The 22,424-nt window shown below is 46.5% G+C and overlaps 1 protein-coding gene across 2 annotated transcripts in view; it reads right to left on the reverse strand.

The window, feature by feature from the left end:
• LOC130189967 (FERM and PDZ domain-containing protein 1) overlaps positions 1-22,424 on the reverse strand; it is a 60,731-nt gene that overhangs the window by 15,808 nt on the left and 22,499 nt on the right. The window contains exons 5-11 of one of the 2 annotated variants that reach the window (XM_056409020.1): positions 15,141-15,243; positions 15,021-15,066; positions 10,737-10,841; positions 7,307-7,402; positions 5,988-6,113; positions 4,931-5,050; positions 4,677-4,813 (exon numbers count right to left, since the gene is read on the reverse strand). In XM_056409020.1, coding sequence (XP_056264995.1) covers positions 4,677-4,813; positions 4,931-5,050; positions 5,988-6,113; positions 7,307-7,402; positions 10,737-10,841; positions 15,021-15,066; positions 15,141-15,243 — 733 coding nt within the window. Of the gene's footprint in view, positions 1-4,676; positions 4,814-4,930; positions 5,051-5,987; positions 6,114-7,306; positions 7,406-10,736; positions 10,842-15,020; positions 15,067-15,140; positions 15,244-22,424 lie in introns of both variants that reach the window. The other variant, XM_056409019.1, reaches the window with a different exon arrangement.

Here is a 22,424-nt window from a genome sequence, read left to right on the forward strand (position 1 = left end):
TTTGTTTTTAATTGCATTACAGAAAATAAAGAACTTCATCACAATATTCTAATTTTCTGAGACAGTCCTGTATATATATATTATTATATATGATCTTTATTAGCTCTTGAGAGAGATACTTTAAGACACCAGGAAACATTCCTGCTGAGGTGAGCTGGTTTGTGGGGCTCAATGGAGAAAGATGACGTGGATTAAATCAAAGAAACTGATGACAGTAGATCTCATAGTTAGAGAGAATTACATCAGTATATTCATATATATAAATAAAATGTATATCATTTATATAAATACAAATATATATATTTCAATATACACTTAAATATATATATATATATATATATATTAATACATATAAAAATGTACATATTTACATTTACTATATATATATATTTAAATATACATATATATATATATATTTGAATATAAGGCTTACTGCAGACTTTAAACTACATAATCAAAGAGTGGTCATAAAAATTGCTCCAGATTTGAAGAATCAAAGACAATACTTCCATTACAGAATATACATCAGTTTATCCTTCATCTATTTATTTATTTTATATAGAGGCTGGTAGAGGCTACTATCGGCTATTAGAGGTTGTTAGAGGCAATTAGAGGCTGTTTGAGGCTATTAGAGAGCTGAAGCTGCATTCAGGACCCGTTGTGTTCCTTAAAGACTAACATTTCCAATCTTGATCTCATAGACCTGGTTTTATTTTCAGAAATTAATAAATGACAGGGGCGTCATTAGGCCGGGTTTATGTAAAATGGCGCTGTGCCAACGGCTGCTTGTTTCAGTAGTGGCGTTTTGCTTTTATTTTATTGTCTTTTTTTTGCACTTTTCCTCTCTTTTTCTTTTCTTTCACGTTTGTCTTAGTTACGGTCGGACACTGGACCATAACTACTTTTTTCGATAATTCTACTGTGGCTTTTGTTCACTTTGTCGTGAGTATCGGTGAGCCACAGCAAAACAATGACGGGACCGCTGCTCACTCGCGTGCTCAGCTGATCGCGCTGTGCAGGCGAAGCTTCTGCCTGGAGACCGCCCTCTCATCCCGATGGAGCTACGCAGAAGGGCTCGCTGTTGCAGATGGTGTCAAGCGGAGGCTAAAACGAGGAGATACAAACCTCGTACCGTCGATCATAACGGGAGCGTGAGGTCTTTGGCGAATAAGACGGATGAGCTCGGCGCTGGTAATGACCGAGAGGATCTTACGTGAGAGCAGTCTCTTGTGCTTCACTGAGACGTGGCTGCACGCGGACTATCCGGATCACAGCGTCTTTGCCCGGCTTCAGGACTGTTCGGGCTGACAGAGGCGCTACACAGAGCGGTAAGAAGAGGCGGCGGATCGCTGTTTATGTGAATGAACGGTGGTGCCATCCGGACCATGTGTGCGTGAAGGAGCGCTTCTGTAGCGAACATTGAACTGTTGGCCGTGGGATGCGCCCGTTCAATTTGCCGAGAGAGTTCACCTCCGCATTTGTGTTTGTCGTGTACGAGACGCCATCAGCTGACGCTGAGGAAGCTGTGGACACCATCCACTCCACTGTGTCTGCTCTGCTGAATCATCAGCCTGGAGCATTCATGGCTATCACTGGTGACTTTAACCAGACCACATTGGAAAAAGCTCTGCCAACCTTCCATCAATACATAGACTGCCCAACAAGGAACAATAAAACTCTGGACTTGCTATATGCTAATACTAAGGACGCATACAGCGCCACTGCCCTTCCCCCCCTCGGCAGGTCTGATCATGACCTGGTCCGGCTGACACCCAGGTATGTTCCTCTGGTGAAGAGGCTGCCCGTGACCACCTGGACTGTGAGGAGGTGGTCTCTGGAGGCTAACGACGCCTACAGGACTGCTTCGAGTCAACGGACTGGGATGTGTTGTGTGGACCGCACGGGAGGACATCAACAGTATGACCGACTGCATCACGGAATACATCAAGTTCTGTGAACACACCACCATCCCATCACGGACTGTGCGCTGCTTCCCCAACAACAAGCCCTGGATCACCAGGGACCTGAAGGCGCTTCTTAACATGAAGAAAGCTGCTTTCAGGTCTGGAGACAGGGATGAGCTGAGAGCCCAGCGCAACCTGAAGGTGAAGCTCAGGAGGGCAAGGACTCCTACAGGAGGAAGCTGGAGGCCAAACTCCAGCTGAACAACACAAGGGAGGTGTGGTCTGGCATGAAGCAGATAACTGGCTTCAAGGTGGGAGGGAGACAGCCAGGGGGCTCCCTGGAGAGGGCCAACGAGCTCAACTGTTTTTTCAATAGGTTCAGTTCACAGCCCTCCCCCGTCTCCTCCACATCACACCTCCCAAACACCTCCTCCCCTCTGTCCCCTGCTGAGCTGCACATCCACCGAGCCTCAATAACAATGGGCCCTCCACCTCCCCCCTCTCTCTGTGACGACTGACCAGGTGAGAAGACAGCTGAGAAACTACACCAGCGCAGAGCTGAAGGTCCTGATGGCATCAGCCCAGGGTCCTAAAGACCTCGCCACCCAGCTGTCTGGTGTCCTGCAGCGCCTCTTCAACCTCAGCCTGAGGCTGGGGAAGTCCCGTGCTGTGGAAGACGTCGTGCCTGGTCCCTGTCCCCAAGAAGTCAACACCATCTGGCCTCAACGACCACCGACCGGTCGCCCTCACCTCCCATGTGATGAAGGTGCTGGAGAGGCTGGTCTTGGCCCACCTCCGGCCGCAGGTGAAATCGTCGCTGGACCTCTGCAATTTGCTTACCAGCCTCATGTGGGAGTGGGACGCCATCATCTACCTGCTGCATAGCTCAGTCGCACCTGGATGGAACCGTGTCTCTGTGAGAGTCACTTTCTTTGACTTCTCCAGTGCATTTAACACCATCCAGCCACTGCTGCTGAGTGAGAAGCTGCGGTGGCCGTGTGGACGCGTCCACCATCTCCTGGATCACTGACTACCTCACAGGCAGACCACAGTTTGTCAGAATGGGCGCTGTGCTGTCTGGAACAGTGGTCAGTGATGTTGAGCCCCACAGGAACTGTTCTGTCTCCTTCCTCTTCACCCTGTACACCAGTGACTTCCAGTACAACACGGAGTCATGCCATCTGCAGAAGTACTCTGATGATTCTGCAGTGGTCGGGTGTATTAGGGATGGACGGGAGGAGGAGTACAGGGCAGTGGTGAGTGACTTTGTAAAGTGGGCGATGAGAACCACCTGCGGCTGAACGTGGCCAAGACCAGAGAGATGGTGGTGGACTTCAGGAGGAAGGCGACAGCTCCTACACCTCTGAGTGTCCTGGGAGTGGACGTGGACATGGTGGAGGAGTACAAGTACCTGGGCGTCTCCATCGACAGCCGACTGAACTGGAAGGCCAACATCAACGCTGTGTACAAGAAGGGGATGAGTCGACTCTTTTCCTGAGAAAGCTTCGATCCTTCAGCGTGTGCAGCAAGATGCTGGAGTTATTCTACCAGTCGGTTGTGGCCAGTGTGCTGCACTTTGCCATTGTCTGCTGGGGGAGCAGCATCGGGCCGGTGACACCAGCCGTCTTAACAAACTGGTTAGGAAGGCTGGCTCCATCATCGGCTGCCAGCTGGAGCTCCTGGAACAGGTGGTGGAGAGGAGGACGTTGAAGAAACTGGTGTCCATATTGGACAACCCGGACCACCCTCTCCACCACCTCCTACAGGGACAGAGGAGTACTTTCTCCAAACGTCTCCTCACGCTCCGCTGCCACAAGGAGAGATACAGGAGAACATTCCTGCCGACGGCTATGAGGCTCTACAACAGTTCACCTCTTGCCAGATCACCCTAACCCTTCTTATATTTGTGTTTTTTTTTATTTTTATTCTTGTGTGTTGCTGCTACTGGCTCGACAAATTTCCCCTTGGGGATTAATAAAGTATATATCTATCTATCTATCTATCTTTTAGGGGGGCTTCAGCTAATAATTTGGCTTTTTTATTTTTTATGATTCGCTCTTTTAAAAAACTTTTCCCACCAGTAAAAGTTGCGAGTAGTACCCGGTACCTCAAACTTTCTGTTGGTCCTTGGTCGAGGTGCCGATTTAAAGCCCCCCAAATAATTTGGCATTATTGGCATTCAAAGATTTTTTTGTTTTTGTTATCTCATTAAATTAAACTTCTGTTTCTCTCATGGAAGCGTTATAACTTTAACATCCTACATGTGTGCGTTGTGGTTTATATGTTTCCTTCCCCTTCAAATTACAATCCAATAGCCGATCATCAGATTTAACGATATAATCCCCGGGCACTAGGACCTGGGGGTTTAGCCCCCCTCCCCCTTTCTTCTAATCCTACTCACCAGCGTGTCTCATAATTCACACAATTAATGAATCTACCATAGAGAACAGATCCCTCCCAAGTTAGACACTCTTTTCTTTTAGTTTCTTTGTTTAATTCTGTCTCTTTGTTGTTGTTTATCCTGTTTTACACTTCTTGATCTAAATATGTATAAATATAAAATGAGCATAATTTAAAAATCAACTGTCTGAAGACGTCTGTAAATGTCTAATTGAAGCCAACTTTCAATAAAATAAAGAATTAAATAAACATGCTAAACGTCTGCAGTTGTTCTCCACAACAAAACACTAATTTGATCAGTAAATATATGTTTTTGCGGTAAAGTCCGATGTTAACTTTGTTCATTAAGTCGTTTTAAACTGCGGGTCTCACGTGACCGTCTTCAGGCTGGTCTTGGGCGACTGGCCGCAGCTCGCCAGCCTCTCCTGGATGTGCAGCGCGGCGAGGTGCAGCGCCGTGTTGCAGCGCATCTCGATGGCGAAGCGCTCCTGCAGCACGTCGTTCACGCCCTGAGAGGTCAACCGCGAACACACGGGGGACGTCAGGGGGTCGGAGGTTCGATCCCCGCCCCGGTCGATGCGTCCTTGAGCGAGACGCTCGGCCCTGAGCCGCTCCGTGGTTCTCACCTGCAGGTACAGGTACTGGAAGGCGTTGGGGTCGTCCTGCAGCAGCAGCTGGAGCGTCGGAGGCATGAAGCAAACGCGGAACAGACACCGGTAGTCATGGGCCTCTTTCCTCTGGACCACCTGCACACACACACACACACAGAGACACACACACACATAGAGACACACACACACACACAGAGACACACACACACATAGAGACACACACACACAGAGACACACACACAGAGACACACACATACACACACACACAGACACACACACACATAGAGAGACACACACACACACACACACACATGCACACACATAGAGACACACACACACACACATAGAGACACACACACACACATAGACACATAGAGACACACACACATAGAGAGACACACACACATGCACACATAGACACACACACACACAGACACACACACACACAGAGACACACACACACACACACACAGAGACACACACACACACACACACAGAGACACACATACACATAGAGACACACATACACATAGAGACACACACACACACACACACACAGAGACACACACACAGAGACACACACACACATAGAGACACACACACACAGAGACACACACACACACAGAGACACACACATAGAGACACACACACACATAGAGAGAGACACACACACACATAGACACATACACACACACACAGAGAGACACACACACACAGCCACACACACAGACATAGACACATGCACACACACATAGACACACACTCACACACACATAGACACACACACACACATAGACACACAAACACACAGAGACACACACACACACAGACACACACACGCATAGAGAGACACACACCCACACACACATAGACACATGCACACACATAGACACACACACACACGCACACATATACACACACACAAACCAAATGGAGCATTAGTATAGATTAGATGCACGTAAAAGAAGAGTTATTAGTGTGTGTGTCTCTCTCTGTGTGTGTGTGTGTGAGTGTCTCTGTGTGTGTGTGTGCGTCTCTCTGTGTGTGTGCGTGTGCGTGTGTGTGTGTGTACCTGCTGTATCCTCTCCTCTTCGTGCAGCAGCAGGAGTTTGGAGATGCTGTGCCGCTGCTCCAGCACCAGGGAGAAGTGTTCGATGTGGCTCAGCGGGAGCTTTTCCTTCAGCGTCATCACGATGTCCTGGTGCACGCAAAGAACATTATACACACACACACACACACACACACATATATATATATACAGGACTGTCTCAGAAAATTAGAATATTTTGATAAAGTTCTTTATTTTCTGTAATGCAATTAAAAAAACAAAAATGTCATGCATTCTGGATTCATTACAAATCAACTGAAATATTGCAAGCCTTTTATTTTTTTTTATATTGCTGATTATGGCTTACAGCTTAAGAAAACTCTAAAATCCTATCTCATAAAATTTTAATATTTCCTCAGACCAAGTAAAAAAAAAGATTTATAACAGCTGAGTGTTTGTCAAGGCTCAGGAAACCCTTGCAGGTGTTTCGAGTTAATTAGACAATTCAAGTGATTTGTTTAATACCCTACTAGTATACTTTTTCATGATATTCTAATATTTAGAGATAGGATATTTGAGTTTTCTTAAGCTGTAAGCCATAATCAGCAATAAATCAGAATAAAAGGCTTGCAATATTTCAGTTGATTTGTAATGAATCCAGAATGCATGACATTTTTGTTTTTTTAATTGCATTACAGAAAATAAAGAACTTCATCACAATATTCTAATTTTCTGAGACAGTCCTGTATATATATATTATTATATATGATCTTTATTAGCTCTTGAGAGAGATACTTTAAGACACCAGGAAACATTCCTGCTGAGGTGAGCTGGTTTGTGGGGCTCAATGGAGAAAGATGACGTGGATTAAATCAAAGAAACTGATGACAGTAGATCTCATAGTGAGAGAGAATTACATCAGTATATTCATATATATAAATATAAATGTATATCATTTATATAAATACAAATATATATATTTCAATATACACTTAAATATATATATATATATATATTAATACATATAAAAATGTACATATTTACATTTACTATATATATATATTTAAATATACATATATATATATATATTTGAATATAAGGCTTACTGCAGACTTTAAACTACATAATCAAAGAGTGGTCATAAAAATTGCTCCAGATTTGAAGAATCAAAGACAATACTTCCATTACAGAATATACATCAGCTTCATCCCTTCATCTATTTATTTATTTTATATATATATATATATATAAAAAATATATATATATACATATTTATATATATATATATAAATAAATAAATAAAAAGCTGATATAAAAGGATGGATATCCAGATGGTCCACTACCTTCACGGTGGTGCTGGGGTCAAACTTGAAGGCCTTGGTTTGCCCGTTCTCCAGATACACCTTCAGGACATTAGGCAGGAAGAGCAGCGAGTTGCCCTGCTGAGCAGACACGGGGGTCAGAGGTCAAGGGAGGGGTGAGCTGACACCGTACTGGGGTCAGAGGTCAAGGGAGGGGTCAGGCGACACCCCGAGCGTCGTTATAAGACCCGGTGGTTCAAGGACTTGGTCGTGAGTAACAGTCTGACAGCTTGATACGAGACGGCCAGGTAGAGGTTGCGTAACACAACCAACCAGCTGCTCGCTGTGAGGGGAAACACTCTGGGTCACACGTACCTTCAGGGAACAGAGGTAACCAACGGCGACGACAAGGAGGACCCCGAACTATCGCTTTAAAACTTTACAGTGCACATAAAACAGGTGCATGGAAATATCTTCAATTATACTGATTTCAGTTTTATTGGGATTTAATTGAAGAGATTAAGAAGCTCTTTTTTTAACCTTTTGTACTCAAAAACAATTATAACGGAAAAAGAAAGAAATATTCTTCTCCTCCATCATCCTGCTGTTCCTGTTGGTCATGTGACCTGTTGGTGAGTCATGTGACCTGTTGGTGAGTCATGTGACCTGTTGGTGAGTCATGTGACCTGTTGGTGAATCATGTGACCTGTTGGTGAGTCATGTGACGTGTTGGTGAGTCATGTGACCTGTTGGCGAGTCATGTGACCTGTTGGTGAGTCATGTGACCTGTTGGTGAGTCATGTGACCTGTTGGTGAGTCATGTGACGTGTTGGTGAGTCATGTGACCTGTTGGCGAGTCATGTGACCTGTTGGCGAGTCATGTGATGTGTTGGCGAGTCATGTGACCTGTTGGCGAGTCATGTGACCTGTTGGCGAGTCATGTGACCTGTTGGTGAGTCATGTGACATGTTGGTGAGTCATGTGACCTGTTGGTGAGTCATGTGACCTGTTGGTGAGTCATGTGACCTGTTGGCGAGTCATGTGACCTGTTGGCGAGTCATGTGACCTGTTGGTGAGTCATGTGACCTGTTGGTGAGTCATGTGACCTGTTGGTGAGTCATGTGACCTGTTGGCGAGTCATGTGATGTGTTGTTGAGTCATGTGACCTGTTGGTGAGTCATGTGACCTGTTGGTGAGTCATGTGACCCGTTGGCGAGTCATGTGACGTGTTGGTGAGTCATGTGACCTGTTGGTGAGTCATGTGACCTGTTGGTGAGTCATGTGACGTGTTGGTGAGTCATGTGACCTGTTGGTGAGTCATGTGACCTGTTGGTGAGTCATGTGACCTGTTGGTGAGTCATGTGACCTGTTGGTGAGTCATGTGACCTGTTGGTGAGTCATGTGACCTGTTGGTGAGTCATGTGACCTGTTGGTGAGTCATGTGACCTGTTGATGAGTCATGTGACCTGTTGGTGAATCATGTGACCTGTTGGTGAGTCATGTGACCTGTTGGTGAGTCATGTGACCTGTTGATGAGTCATGTGACCTGTTGGTGAGTCATGTGACCTGTTGATGAGTCATGTGACGTGTTGGTGAGTCATGTGACCTGTTGGTGAGTTATGTGACCTGTTGGTGAGTCATGTGACCTGTTGGTGAGTCATGTGACCTGTTGGTGAATCATGTGACCTGTTGGTGAGTCATGTGACCTGTTGGTGAGTCATGTGACCTGTTGGTGAGTCATGTGACCTGTTGTATTGAAGCTGTGATGCAACATGTTGAGGTTCAAATGGAGAGCTCTACATTTCAAACAACTCTCCCCCTCTCTCCCCCTTTTCTGACTTCCACCATCTCTCCCTCTCTACTCTTCCTCCCTCTTTCTCATCCACCATCTCTCCCTCTTCCTCTCCGTCCCTCTCTCCCACTCTCTTTCTCGCTCTCTCCTCTCTCTCCCTCCCCCCTCTCTCTCCCTCTCTCGTCACACTTTTCTCTCTCTCAGTCCCTCTGTCTCTCTGTGTGTCTCCCTCTCTCTCTCTACTTTCCCTCCATCTCTCTCTCTCTCTTCCCCCCTCTCTCCCTCTCCTCTCTTTACCCCTCTCGCTTCCACCCTCTCTCTCTCTCCCCCCGCCCCCTCTCTTGTCACACTTTTCTCTCTCTGTGTCCCTCTGTCCCTCTGTGTGTCTCTCTCTCTCTCTCTGTCTGTCCCCCTCTCTCTCTGTCTGTCTGTCTCTCTCTCTCTCCCCCCTCCTCCCTTCCTCATTGTCCTGTAGTCACAGACATCAGGGCTGGAAGACGAGGAGGATATCGATCTGTGTTTTCTCTGTGATTAGTAATGGCCACTCTCTCTCTCTCTTCTGCGATTTCTCCTCATCCAGCTAATTCCACATCCGCCGGCCGGATGAGAACTGTGATCAACTGGAGAGGAAACTGACCGGAGGACATCGAGAGTTACGAAAACATCCGTCAGGAATAATAAATCACATCTTACTTACAGTGTCTTTGCAAAAACCTAAATCCACCATGTTGACCAGCGGCGTGGAGCGACATCATCGGTAAGATTGTGTTTGAGATTGAGCTAAAAATCAACAACAACAACAACAGGGACCCAGAGGAACTCCTTCGCCAACCTTTAATTCCCGGGCACTAGGACCTGGGGGAGGCTGCTGCGCTGGCTTTCTCACTGTGCCAAGTAACGTCTCTCAAAGACAGCCAATGAGGTTAGCTCAAAGTAAATGATGCACAGAGTGACCTGTGAGTCCAGGTAGTTACAAAATGTAACTATATATATATATAAATATATATATATACTGTATATATACAAATATATATATATAAATATATACTGTATATATATATAAATATAAAAATATATATATTTATACATATACTGTATATATATATATATATATATACATATAGTGTATATATATAAATATATATACACTGTATATATATATTTATATATATAAATACATATATACAGTATATATAAATATATATATATAAATATATAAAATATAATATATCGGTCGTTGTTAACGATTGTTCGCTGCTTAAATTTAGCTTTATTTAAGGAAATAAAAGGGAATAACAGTTATAAACTGTCTCCAGTGCCATTCATATATATATAATATTGTTTTCCATTGAATGGAATATTTGACACTGAACTAGTTCATCTTTATCTCAGTGATAGACTCCAAATGAGCATAGAATATCACTATGACCCTGAAATTATGTCTCTAACAATGGATATTAAGCATTGTACACAATAAGTAACCAGTCATCCCAGTCATACCACTCCCCAGGGGGCTTAGCCCCCCCCCCTCCTTTGAATCCTACAAACGCCCCTGCTTTAAAGTGTGATGAACATCACTTGTCTGAAGGAAGCAAACAGATAATAACAAAAAGCTGCGAGTGAAGAGAGAGGTGAGGGATGTACACAGGGATCTGTTTCAGCAGAGGAACTCTTCCTCACCTGAACGTGGCCGTTCACTTCCACCTCCTCGGCGAAGTGGACCTTCACGGGGTTGGACCTGAGCTTGGCCCTCTTCTCTAGCGTGATGAACGAGGACTTCGGGCTCTGGATCGGGGGAGGGGTGAGGGACAAAAATCAATGTGTCATAGTACTGCATGTGGTACATATAGTATGTTAATGTAGCAGTGAGGTGGAGGACATGAGGGGAATGGAGACACTTGGTCCGTTGCTCCTGCATCACACAGACAGTTCACCAATTATAATAATATATTATTTAATTATTTAATAATATATTTCTTTTTTGGTTGAGCTTCAATATCACTACGACATTTAAGCTAGTGGACAACTTGAAAAAGAAATGTTACATCAAACTAAAAATGTCCACGTTACGAAATACGCTGAGTTTATATTTATATTTGCTTATTAATTATTCAATTACAAACGAGTGGAAAGTGTTCCAAGTTCGATAAAAAATCAGAAGCGATGTCCGGGAAGGAAGGACGGGCACTGGAAACCGAAAAGGGATTTTATAAAGCAGGAATGCAGACGAGTGATTATAGAGAAGTGTTCATCCTTTAAATAACCTCCAGTTAAAGGGACAGTTCACACTAATAACTCTCATAATGAACAGGGTTCATCCACACGACCAATGAACAGGGTTCATCCACATGGTGACCAATGAACAGGTTCATCCACACGACCAATGAACAGGTTCATCCACATGACCAATGAACAGGTTCATCCACATGACCAATGAACAGGGTTCATCCACATGACCAATGAACAGGGTTCATCCATATGACCAATGAACAGGGTTCATCCACATAACCAATGAACAGGGTTCATCCACATGGTGACCAATGAACAGGTTCATCCTCATGACCAATGAACAGGTTCATCCACATGACCAATGAACAGGGTTCATCCTCATGACCAGTGAACAGGGTTCATCCACATGACCAATGAACAGGGTTCATCCTCATGACCAATGAGCAGGTTCATCCTCATGACCAATGCACAGGTTCATCCACATGACCAATGAACAGGTTCATCCACATGACCAATGAACAGGGTTCATCAACATGACCAATGAACAGGTTCATCCTCATGACCAATGAACAGGTTCATCCTCATGACCAATGAACAGGTTCATCCTCATGACCAGTGAACAGGTTCATCCACATGACCAATGAACAGGTTCATCCACATGACCAATGAACAGGTTCATCCTCATGACCAATGAACAGGTTCATCCTCATGACCAGTGAACAGGTTCATCCACATGACCAATGAACAGGTTCATCCACATGACCAATGAACAGGTTCATCCTCATGACCAATGAACAGGTTCATCCTCATGACCAATGAACAGGTTCATCCACATGACCAATGAACAGGGTCATCCTCATGACCAATGAACAGGTTCATCCACATGACCAATGAACAGGTTCATCCACACGACCAATGAACAGGTTCATCCACATGACCAATGAACAGGTTCATCCTCATGACCAATGAACAGGGTTCATCCACATGACCAATGAACAGGGTTCATCCTCATGACCAATGAACAGGTTCATCCTCATGACCAATGCACAGGTTCATCCACATGACCAATGAACAGGTTCATCCACATGACCAATGAACAGGGTTCATCCACGTGACCAATGAACAGGTTCATCCACATGACCAATGAACAGGTTCATCCTCATGACCAATGAACAGGGTTCATCCTCATGACCAATGAACAGGTTCATCCTCATGACCAATGAACAGGTTCATCCACATGACCAATGAACAGGTTCATCCACATGACCAATGAACAGGGTTCATCCACGTGACCAATGAACAGGGTTCATCCACATGACCAATGAACAGGGTTCATCCACATGACCAATGAACAGGTTCATCCACATGACCAATGAACAGGTTCATCCTCATGACCAATGAACAGGTTCATCCACATGGTGACCAATGGGTGTCCAGGACTTTAAACCAAATTTCCATGACCAAAGATGTTGTGAAATCTCGGTGTATAAACATGAAAAAGTTAAAAAATTTTGTATTTAAACTAGGGCTGTCAATCGATTAAAAAAAATTAACTAATTAATCGCACATTTTGAAATTCATTAATCGCGATTAAACGTTTTTTCTTCTTCTAAAGACTAAATCTTCTAAATGAACGAGTAATCACTTCAGACAGCGTGTATTTCAGACACTTGTTTAATTGTATTATTTTTTTAAGACAAAACTTCCCACAGAGCTGTGTTTTCAAAGAGGCTCCTACCTATAACGTGCCAGTGAGGGATTTAATATCGTGGATGATAAATTGTTTCTTCAGTGAAACATCAGATTAGTAAACAAAGGTGTATTTGAGACCCCATTGGTCCTGTCATCTTTAACACTGAACAGCAGAACCAGTGGCCTTGGTAAACTGACTGACATTCAAATATGTCACGTTAACCCTCTGGAGGCTGGGCTCATTTTATCGATTTTACAAAACAATATAAATTCACCTTTTAAAGTCTTTTGCATGTGACACATCCCAGTGTTTCCCCCACCATTCTATCAGGGTGAGGCCCCGCCCCCCTGTCATGTTCTCTATCGCGCCAGATTACAGCAGAAGTAATGTACGGTTCTTTTCAAGACGTGTTTGTTCTTGTATTAAACTAAACGTCTGTTGTTGGTCGTCTCTCCAGCAGCATGTCATTCTGTCTCCACGTGTCGGTCACTCTTCTCTCTCCGTCTCGCGCGCCGCAGAGCTCCATGCCGGCGTGTCTGCGCGCGCATCGAGCGGAGGAAAAAAAAAGTCCCCTTTACCTTCCGCCCCGCGTCACCGACACGTCGCCCTCTGCTTCTCTGTGAATATCGAGGAGCAGACGGGAGGAAGGAGGCGGACTGCCGCGGCTCGACACTCAGAGGAGAGCAACAACTTCAACGACACCGGAAGTAAACAAAGTTGCGTTAATTGCGTTAAAATATTTTAGTGCGTTAATCGCGGCCAAATTAATCGCATAGATTAACACGTTAACGCTGACAGCCCTAATTTAAACTAACAAAGAGAATTCCAAAGCATACATTAAATTACCTTAAATGACTAAAATGAATGAGAGACAATAGTTTAGATTAAAAGAATAAACATTTACGTCTTTTCAGTTAAGGTGCGTTCACTTGCAGCGCGGAAAATGTGCGAGTATGAAAGAGACTTATATTTAGAGCGTCTTTCTTTTAAAAGCATATAAATTATTTAAAACTGAGCGTTAAATAAACACATGAATAGAACAATATTTCCATGACTTTTCCAAACATTTGGGTATTTTTTTTTTTCATGACTTTTCCAGGCCTGGAAATAACAATTTTTAAATTCCATGACTTTTGCACAGCCTGTTAGTTAATGTGGTGGCTGCTGGATGTAAACTTTCAAAACCACGACTCTTATATCTCTTTTGATGTTTTTGTGAACATGCTCCATGACAGGTGAAGACTTTTCCGGGAAATAATAATCCCTCCTCAGCTCATCTGATGTTCTCTGAGGAGCGTCAGAGTAATTTATGAATCACGAGCTTTAAAAGACGCTCCGTCAGCAAAGAACCGCTGAGCGGCGGCCATTTATTTACCGATCAGCTTCACCTTAGTGTACACACACACACACACACACACACACACACACACACACACACACACACACACACACACACACACATGGACAGACACACACACACACACACATGGACAGACACACACACACACACACACACATGGACAGACACACACACACACACATACACATGGACAGACACACACACACACACACATACACATGGACAGACACACACACACACACACACACACAGACAGACACATACACACACAAGCAGTGTGTGTATCTTCGTTAACGAGGGTGTTGTCAGTGATCTAGTGGTGGCAGGACGCTTGTTAGAGTGACCTTTGACCCCCGCGGCCTCATCGACATGACGATGGACCGGCCGGTTGACGATCAGCATCTCATAAATAAGTGAAGAGACACAGAGCCTCCGGAGCACGTGAGCACGTACATGCACTCGAAGAGCAGGGGATGGTCATCCAGTATGTGTGTGTGTGTCACGGTGTGTGTGTGACGGTGTGTGTGTGTGTGTGTGTGTGTGTGTGTGTGTGTGTGTGTGTGTGTGTCACGGTGTGTGTGTGTGTGTGTACGGTGTGTGTGTGTGTGTGTCACGGTGTGTGTGTGTGTGTCACGGTGTGTGTGTGTGTGTGTGTGTCACGGTGTGTTTGCTGCAGACTCACCGACATCGTTCTCAGGACGGTCATCGTCAACACATCCTGACACTCCCTGAAAGCCAAAACAACAGGTGTTGGTGACGTTGGACGCCAGGTGCGTGAACAGGCGAGCACGCGTGTCCAGACCTGATGATCTCGGCAGCTTGCTCCGGGCTCAGGTCGTCCACCGAGATGTTATTGATCTTCACGAGCCGATCGCCGGCCACGAGCCGGCCGTCTGCAGGACCGCCTGCAAACACAAGGTGTCACTGTGAGGTCACGCTGGAGGTCGAGGCCAGGAGGCAGCTCCATCTAATCACTCGACATATAAATATATATTTTATTTATATATATATATATATATATTTATGTATATATAAAATATATATACATATACATATATATGTGTATATATAATATATATGTATATATTATATATGTATATATATATAATATATACTACCGTTCAAAAGTTTGGGGTCACCCAGACAATTTCGTGTCTTCCATGAAAAATCACACTTTTATTTATCAAATGAATATAAAATATAGTCAAGACATTGACAAGGTTATAAATAATGATTAATATTTGAAGTATTAATTTTGTTCTTCAAACTTCAAGCTCAAAGGAAGGCCAGTTGTATAGCTTATATCACCAGCATAACTGTTTTCAGCTGTGCTAACATAATTGCACAAGGGTTTTCTAATCAGACATTAGTCTTCTAAGGCGATTAGCAAACACAATGTACCATTAGAACACTGAGTGATAGTTGATGGAAATGGGCCTCTATACACCTCTGGAGATATTTCATTAGAAACTGTCACACCGTGGTGAAGCTTGTCTTGTCTTGGGGTTTTTGTCTCGTAACTTCCTGTTTTATTTTGAAGGCTAACTCTCCTCTCGTTTCAGGTCACTTGCCCTTCCTCATGTGTCACCGGTCTGATTGTCTCCCCTGATCCCTGATTGTTTCCACCTGTTCCCCATTACCCTCATGTGCTTATAGTCTGCGTCTTCCCTCTGTCCTGTGCCAAAGTGTTTCGTCTCATGGTCGTTCACCAAGGCCACATTCATAGCCACCGAGCCTTTTTGGAAAGTTATTACCCACCTCTTAGGAGAGTTTTTTTTGTGATTAGTAAACTGCTCACTGACGCCTCAGCATTTGAGTCCTGATCGGAATCTCGGCCTGACAGTACACTTTGGCCAGTATGGACTCAGCAGAGGCTGGCCAGTGGGCGGCCATGCTACACGCTCAGGAAGCCCGCGTCTCCCGTCAGGAGGAGTTTCAGGCGGCGATGGCGGCTCAGCTCGTGTCCCAGGTGAGGGAGCTGGGGGACCGCCTGCAGCAGCCAACCCAGCCACCCGCGCAGGAGGCTCCAGCAGCTGCCGTGGCTCCGACCCAGGGCACTCCCATGACCGGGGTGGGAATCAAGTTGGCCTCCCCGGAGCGTTTCTCTGGGGAACCAGGACAATGCAGGGCTTTTCTTGTTGACTGCTCGATACATTTTGAACAGCTGCCGCAGGCCTTCACCACAGATAGGTCGAAAATAGCCTTCATGATTTCCCACCTGGCAGGGAGAGCCAGAGCTTGGGCCACCGCTGAGTGGGCGCGTGGTTCTCCGCTTTGCTTTTCTTTCACAGACTTTAGAACTGCCCTCATGCGGATTTTTGACCCAGTGTCTTCAGACAGGGAAAAGGCCAGGGAGCTGAGCAGGCTGACACAGGGCAGGGACTCGGTGTGCGACTACGCCATCCGCTTTCGCACCCTGGCGGTGGAGAGTGGGTGGGACAACACAGCCCTGTACGACATATTCCTGAAGGGGCTGGCGACTCGCATCCAGGAGCTGCTGCTGCCAGTGGATCTGCCTGCAGACCTGGATTCACTCATCTCGCTTGCCATCCGGACAGACAACCGGGTTCGTGAGCTCCGGCAACCACAGAGCAGCGGGTCGACGACGGAGAGGTATCTACGTTCCCCTGCCCTGGGCGGGCAGGTTCCCCGTTATTCGCCGCCTGAGCACTGCCTTCCCTCCTCCATCGCTGGAGAAGAGGAGCCCATGCAGATTGGCAGGATGCGGCTGACACCGGAGGAGCGACGACGATGCCAGCAGGAGGGCAGCTGCTTTTACTGCAGCAAGACTAACCACCTCGTCGCCGCCTGTCCGGCCAAAAGACCCCGGGAGGTGAGCCAAGCCACAGACCTCGCCGCGCAGCCTGACGCCAGTTAAGGTAACGCACCATGCCACCACTATTGACTTTAAGGCACTCATAGACTCCGGGGCCGATGTGAACCTAATTGACTGGGGTTTGGCGGAGACTTTGAGGTTAAAATCGGAACCTCTGGTCAGCCCCATCAAGGTCAGGACCCTCAACGGCAAAGAACTATTCAGGATCACGCACACTACAGAACTACTGAACTGCAGATCCAGGAGCATAGGGAACTCCTGAACCTATATTTATTTGAATCGCCCTCGCAGACTCTAGTCCTGGGGAATCCTTGGTTATGTCAGCACAACCCCCACGTAAACTGGAAGACGGGGACAATCGTGGGGTGGGGGCAGGATTGTGCGGACCACTGCAAACCTGTTTCTATCCAGGGGATTAACATGCCTTCCATTAATCACCTTTCCATCACCTCTACCACAGACTCTGAGACGTCCGACCTAAGCGCCTGCACCTCCCTGCTACCACCACCTCCGAGAGGTTTTAACAAGACCAAGGCCATGTCACTTCCCCACACCGGCCTTATGATTGCGCCATAGACCTGGTTTGGCTCCCCATTCCCAAGGGCGGTTGTACTCCATCTCCGGGCCGGAGAAGGCAGCCATGAAAGAGTACATAGAGTCATCGCTGAGGACGGGGCTTATTCGTCCTTCGTCATCAGCAGCAGGGGCCGGATTTTTTTTTTTTGTAGGGAAGAAGGACGGCTCCCTTAGACCCTGCATCGATTACAGCCCCTCAATGCCATCACCATTAAGAATCGTTACCCCCTACCTCTCATGACAGGTTGCATTATATATATATATATTGTATATATATATATATATATAGTCTCAAAAAGTGTATATTTTTATATATATATATTGTCATGATGTATATATTATATATATTGTTAATACTTTCTTCTTTTTGTGTGTGGATCATTCTTATTCTTTTTGAAACTTGAAACATCAGTTTTTGACCAACTGCAACAGGCTAAGGTATTTACCAAGTTAGATTTATGCAACGCTTATCATTTAGTCAGGATCAGAGAAGGAGATGAATGGAAGACAGGATTTAATACTCCTAGCGGCCACTACGAGTACTTAGTGATGCCTTTCGGACTCACCAATGCCCCAGCTGTATTCCAGGCTATGATCAATGACGTACTCCGTGATTTCTTAGACCTGTTTGTGTACGTTTACCTGGATGACATTCTCATTTACTCACCAGATCTAGATACTCACAGAAAGCATGTGTCCCAGGTTCTCCAACGATTGTTAGAAAACAGACTCTATGTGAAGGCAGAAAAGAGTGAGTTTCATGCCGACACCATCTCCTTCCTGGGCTTCATTGTAGCTCCTGGAAGGGTGCAGATGGATCCGGCTAAAGTGCGGCCTGTGGCGAATGGCCCACACCTGATAGCCGCAAAAAGGTCCAGCAGTTCCTCGGTTTTGCGAACTTTTATAGGCGGTTTATCAGAGGCTTCAGCGCAATAGCAGCTCCGCTCCATGCACTCACCTCCACGAAGGTGCGCTTCCTCTGGTCCCCGGAGGCGGAGGCAGCCTTTCAGCACCTCAAGACCCGCTTCACCACGGCTCCCATCCTCACGATGCCTGATCCCCAGCGGCAGTTTGTGGTCGAGGTGGACGCCTCCAATGAGGGGATTGGAGCGGTCCTGTCCCAGCGGTCTGAACAGGACGGTAAGATGCATCCCTGCGCCTTCTTGTCGCAGCGTCTGTCGCGGGCGGAGCGGAACTATGATGTCGGCAACCGGGAGCTGTTGGCGGTCAAGCTGGCCTTGGAAGAATGGAGGCACTGGCTTGAGGGAGCTGAACACCCGTTTATCGTCTGGACCGACCATAGGAACCTGGAATATATACGTAAAGCCAAGAGACTGAATTCTCGCCAGGCAAGGTGGGGGCTCTTTTTTAACCGCTTCTCTTTCGCCCTCTCGTACAGGCCGGGGTCCCAGAACGTCAAGCCCGATGCCTTGTCACGTCTCTACGACCCCGAGCCTGTTGCCAAGGAACCAGAGCCAATCCTTCCACGAACCTGTGTGGTTGGAGCGGTGACTTGGAAAATAGAGAAGCAGGTCAAGCAGGCAAACGGGGAGAGTCCGCCACCTAGGGGGTGCCCTGAGAATCGGTTGTTTGTTCCGGCTGAGCTGCGCCCACAGGTGATCCACTGGGCTCACACCTCGCTGCTTTCCTGTCATCCGGGGGTTCGGCGGACCATGTTTGCCATCTCTCGGAGGTTCTGGTGGCGGTCCATGGAACGGGAGGTCCAGGAGTACGTTGGGGCTTGTTCGGTCTGCGCCAGGAATAAGACGTCCTCTGGGCCGCGTATGGGACTTCTACAACCGCTCCCCATCCCCTCCAGACCATGGGCTAACATCTCCATGGACTTTGTCACGGGCCTCCCGGTCTCGGAAGGTAACACCACGGTTCTTACCGTGATGGACAGGTTTTCCAAAATGACGAGATTCATAGCCTTACCCAAACTGCCGTCAGCCAAAGAGACAGCTGAGATTATGATTAACCATGTCTTCAGAGTCCACGGTTTCCCTAGGGACATCGTTTCCGACCGGGGGCCCCAGTTCGTGTCATGCTTCTGGAAGGAGTTTTGTCGGCTTATCGGAGCCACGGCGAGTCTCACGTCAGGCTATCACCCGGAGGCCAACGGCCAGGCCGAACGCCTCAACCAGCAGCTGGAGACCGGTCTCCGCTGTCTGGTGTCCCAGAACCCCTCAACCTGGAGCCGGCACCTGGTCTGGGTCGAGTATGCCCATAATTCCCTGCCCACCTCGGCCACAGGTTTCTCACCCTTCAAATGTGTGTATGGTTACGAGCCTCCTGTCTTCGCGGACCAGGAACCGGAAGTGTCTGTGCCCTCCGCCCACGCCATGGTCCGCCGTTGCCGACGTATCTGGGCGGCCGCCCGGCAGCTCCTCATCCGCCAAGGAGACCGGGTCAAAAGGGCCGCCGACCGGAGAAGACGACCCGCCCCTGCGTACCAGCCGGGCCAGAGAGTGTGGCTCTCAGCCAAGAACCTCTCCCTCAAAGGCCTCTCGAAGAAACTGGCACCGCCTGTGGGGCCATTCCCCATCACCAAGATTATCGGGCCTGCAGCGGTTCGCCGTCTGCCCGGCTCTCCGTGTCCACCCGACATTCCATGTCAGTCAGGTCAAGCCAGTCAGGGAGAGCTCCATGGTCCCGCCCCCTCCTCCTCCTGAAGTAATAGACGGGGGTCCTGTCTACAAGGTCAAGAAGTTATTAGCTGTGCGCAACCGTGGTCGGGGCAAGCAGTACCTGGTGGACTGGCAGGGGTACGGCCCGGAGGAGCGTCAATGGGTCCCATCCTGGTTTATACTGGATCGGTCCCTCATCGAAGACTTTGTGAAGGACCATCCTGAACTGCCTGGGCCGTCATGAGTCGGCCCTTAGGGGGGGGGGTACTGTCACACCGTGGTGAAGCTTGTCTTGTCTTGGGGTTTTTGTCTCGTAACTTCCTGTTTTATTTTGAAGGCTAACTCTCCTCTCGTTTCAGGTCACTTGCCCTTCCTCATGTGTCACCGGTCTGATTGTCTCCCCTGATCCCTGATTGTTTCCACCTGTTCCCCATTACCCTCATGTGCTTATAGTCTGCGTCTTCCCTCTGTCCTGTGCCAAAGTGTTTCGTCTCATGGTCGTTCACCAAGGCCACATTCATAGCCACCGAGCCTTTTTGGAAAGTTATTACCCACCTCTTAGGAGAGTTTTTGTTGTGATTAGTAAACTGCTCACTGACGCCTCAGCATTTGAGTCCTGATCGGAATCTCGGCCTGACAGAAACCAGACGTTTCCACCTAGAATAGTCATTTACCACATTAACAATGTAGAGAGGGTATTTTTGATTAATGTTATCTTTATTGAAAAAACAGTGCTTTTCTTTGAAAAATAAAGACATTTCTAAGTGACCCCAAACTTTTGAACGGTAGTGTACATAATATATTAACTCATTAACAACCGTCAGCAACACCGAGATATTAAATTCAAATACGAGCATCGATGTTACATCCAGAAGGAACTCAGACAGATGGAGGTGACACCGATAGCTCCGGAGATGGGTTTTAAATAAAAGGATTCATATTTCACTGGCAAGAGATGCTGCAGAGAGAGAGAGAGAGAGAGGAAAGAAAGAGAGAGCCAAGGCTAAGTGGGGCCACTAGAGACATGAGCATCAGAAGTGTGTGTGTGTGTTTCAGAAGCAGATGGTGACCGAGCAGACTTGAGCCAGACGGGCGAACACGAGGTAATCTGCCCCCTTGACCTCTGGGGGGGGGATTAGATCCACGAGGCTCCGCCCCCTGGAGGAGCAGAGCTCCGCCCACTGGAGGGAAGTGAGGGCAGTCGGACCCCGCTGCAGTAAAATAAAGGGAATCTAATCTCCTTGGCCCCCATGGACCAGCAAAATGAGCACAAGAGGAAGGTTCACGGCTCGAGCTTCAGAATAAACCTCATTATTTAGTCGTTACTGGGAATAAACAGTTTAATGTATTTTTTGTTGGTTTTAAAGACTCTGCAGAAGATGTACAGCGGCTTCTTGTAATGATTCAGCCACGAGGATAAAGGCGTTTTCATTGTTCTCTGATTGGTTTCCGGCGTTAAGCTGCACCATGTTGGATTTTTTGTCTCGAGAAAAGTGGCCGTAACTTTAGTAACATTAAATTTAAAGAGAAAAAAAAGAGTCTGAATTGTATTTCTTGGAAAATAACTAAATCTCTACAAGACAGACGATAGAAATTACAAAAGTAAATAAATGTGTGTTTTTTTAACAAATATTTTCTATAATGGAAATAAGACATTTTAGAGTGTTACATTCAACAATAAGAGTGGAGCGATGCACCGACACACAGACATGGGGTTCAACTCCAGTCATCTTTGAATGATTCACTCTGAATCAGCCCTGAAGACAATTAAACCCTCAACACGGCGGCAAGGCCATGAAGGTGCCATCTGGAACCGAATATGGTTCTTCAGAGTGACGCTATAGAAGAACCATTATGGTTCCAAGAGTTCTTCAAATAACCAATAAAATTGTCTCAAAGAACCTTAAAAATTGTTCTTTAAGGCACCATTTATGGTTCCACAAAGAACCTTCCATTAGTACCAGGGCTCATCCACATGGTGAAAAAGTGAAAAAGTCATATTTAAACTAACAAAGAGAATTCCAAAGCATACAGTATATATATATAT

Source organism: Pseudoliparis swirei, chromosome 24 (genome assembly GCF_029220125.1).
Source record: "Pseudoliparis swirei isolate HS2019 ecotype Mariana Trench chromosome 24, NWPU_hadal_v1, whole genome shotgun sequence".
Lineage (NCBI taxonomy): Eukaryota > Metazoa > Chordata > Actinopteri > Perciformes > Liparidae > Pseudoliparis > Pseudoliparis swirei.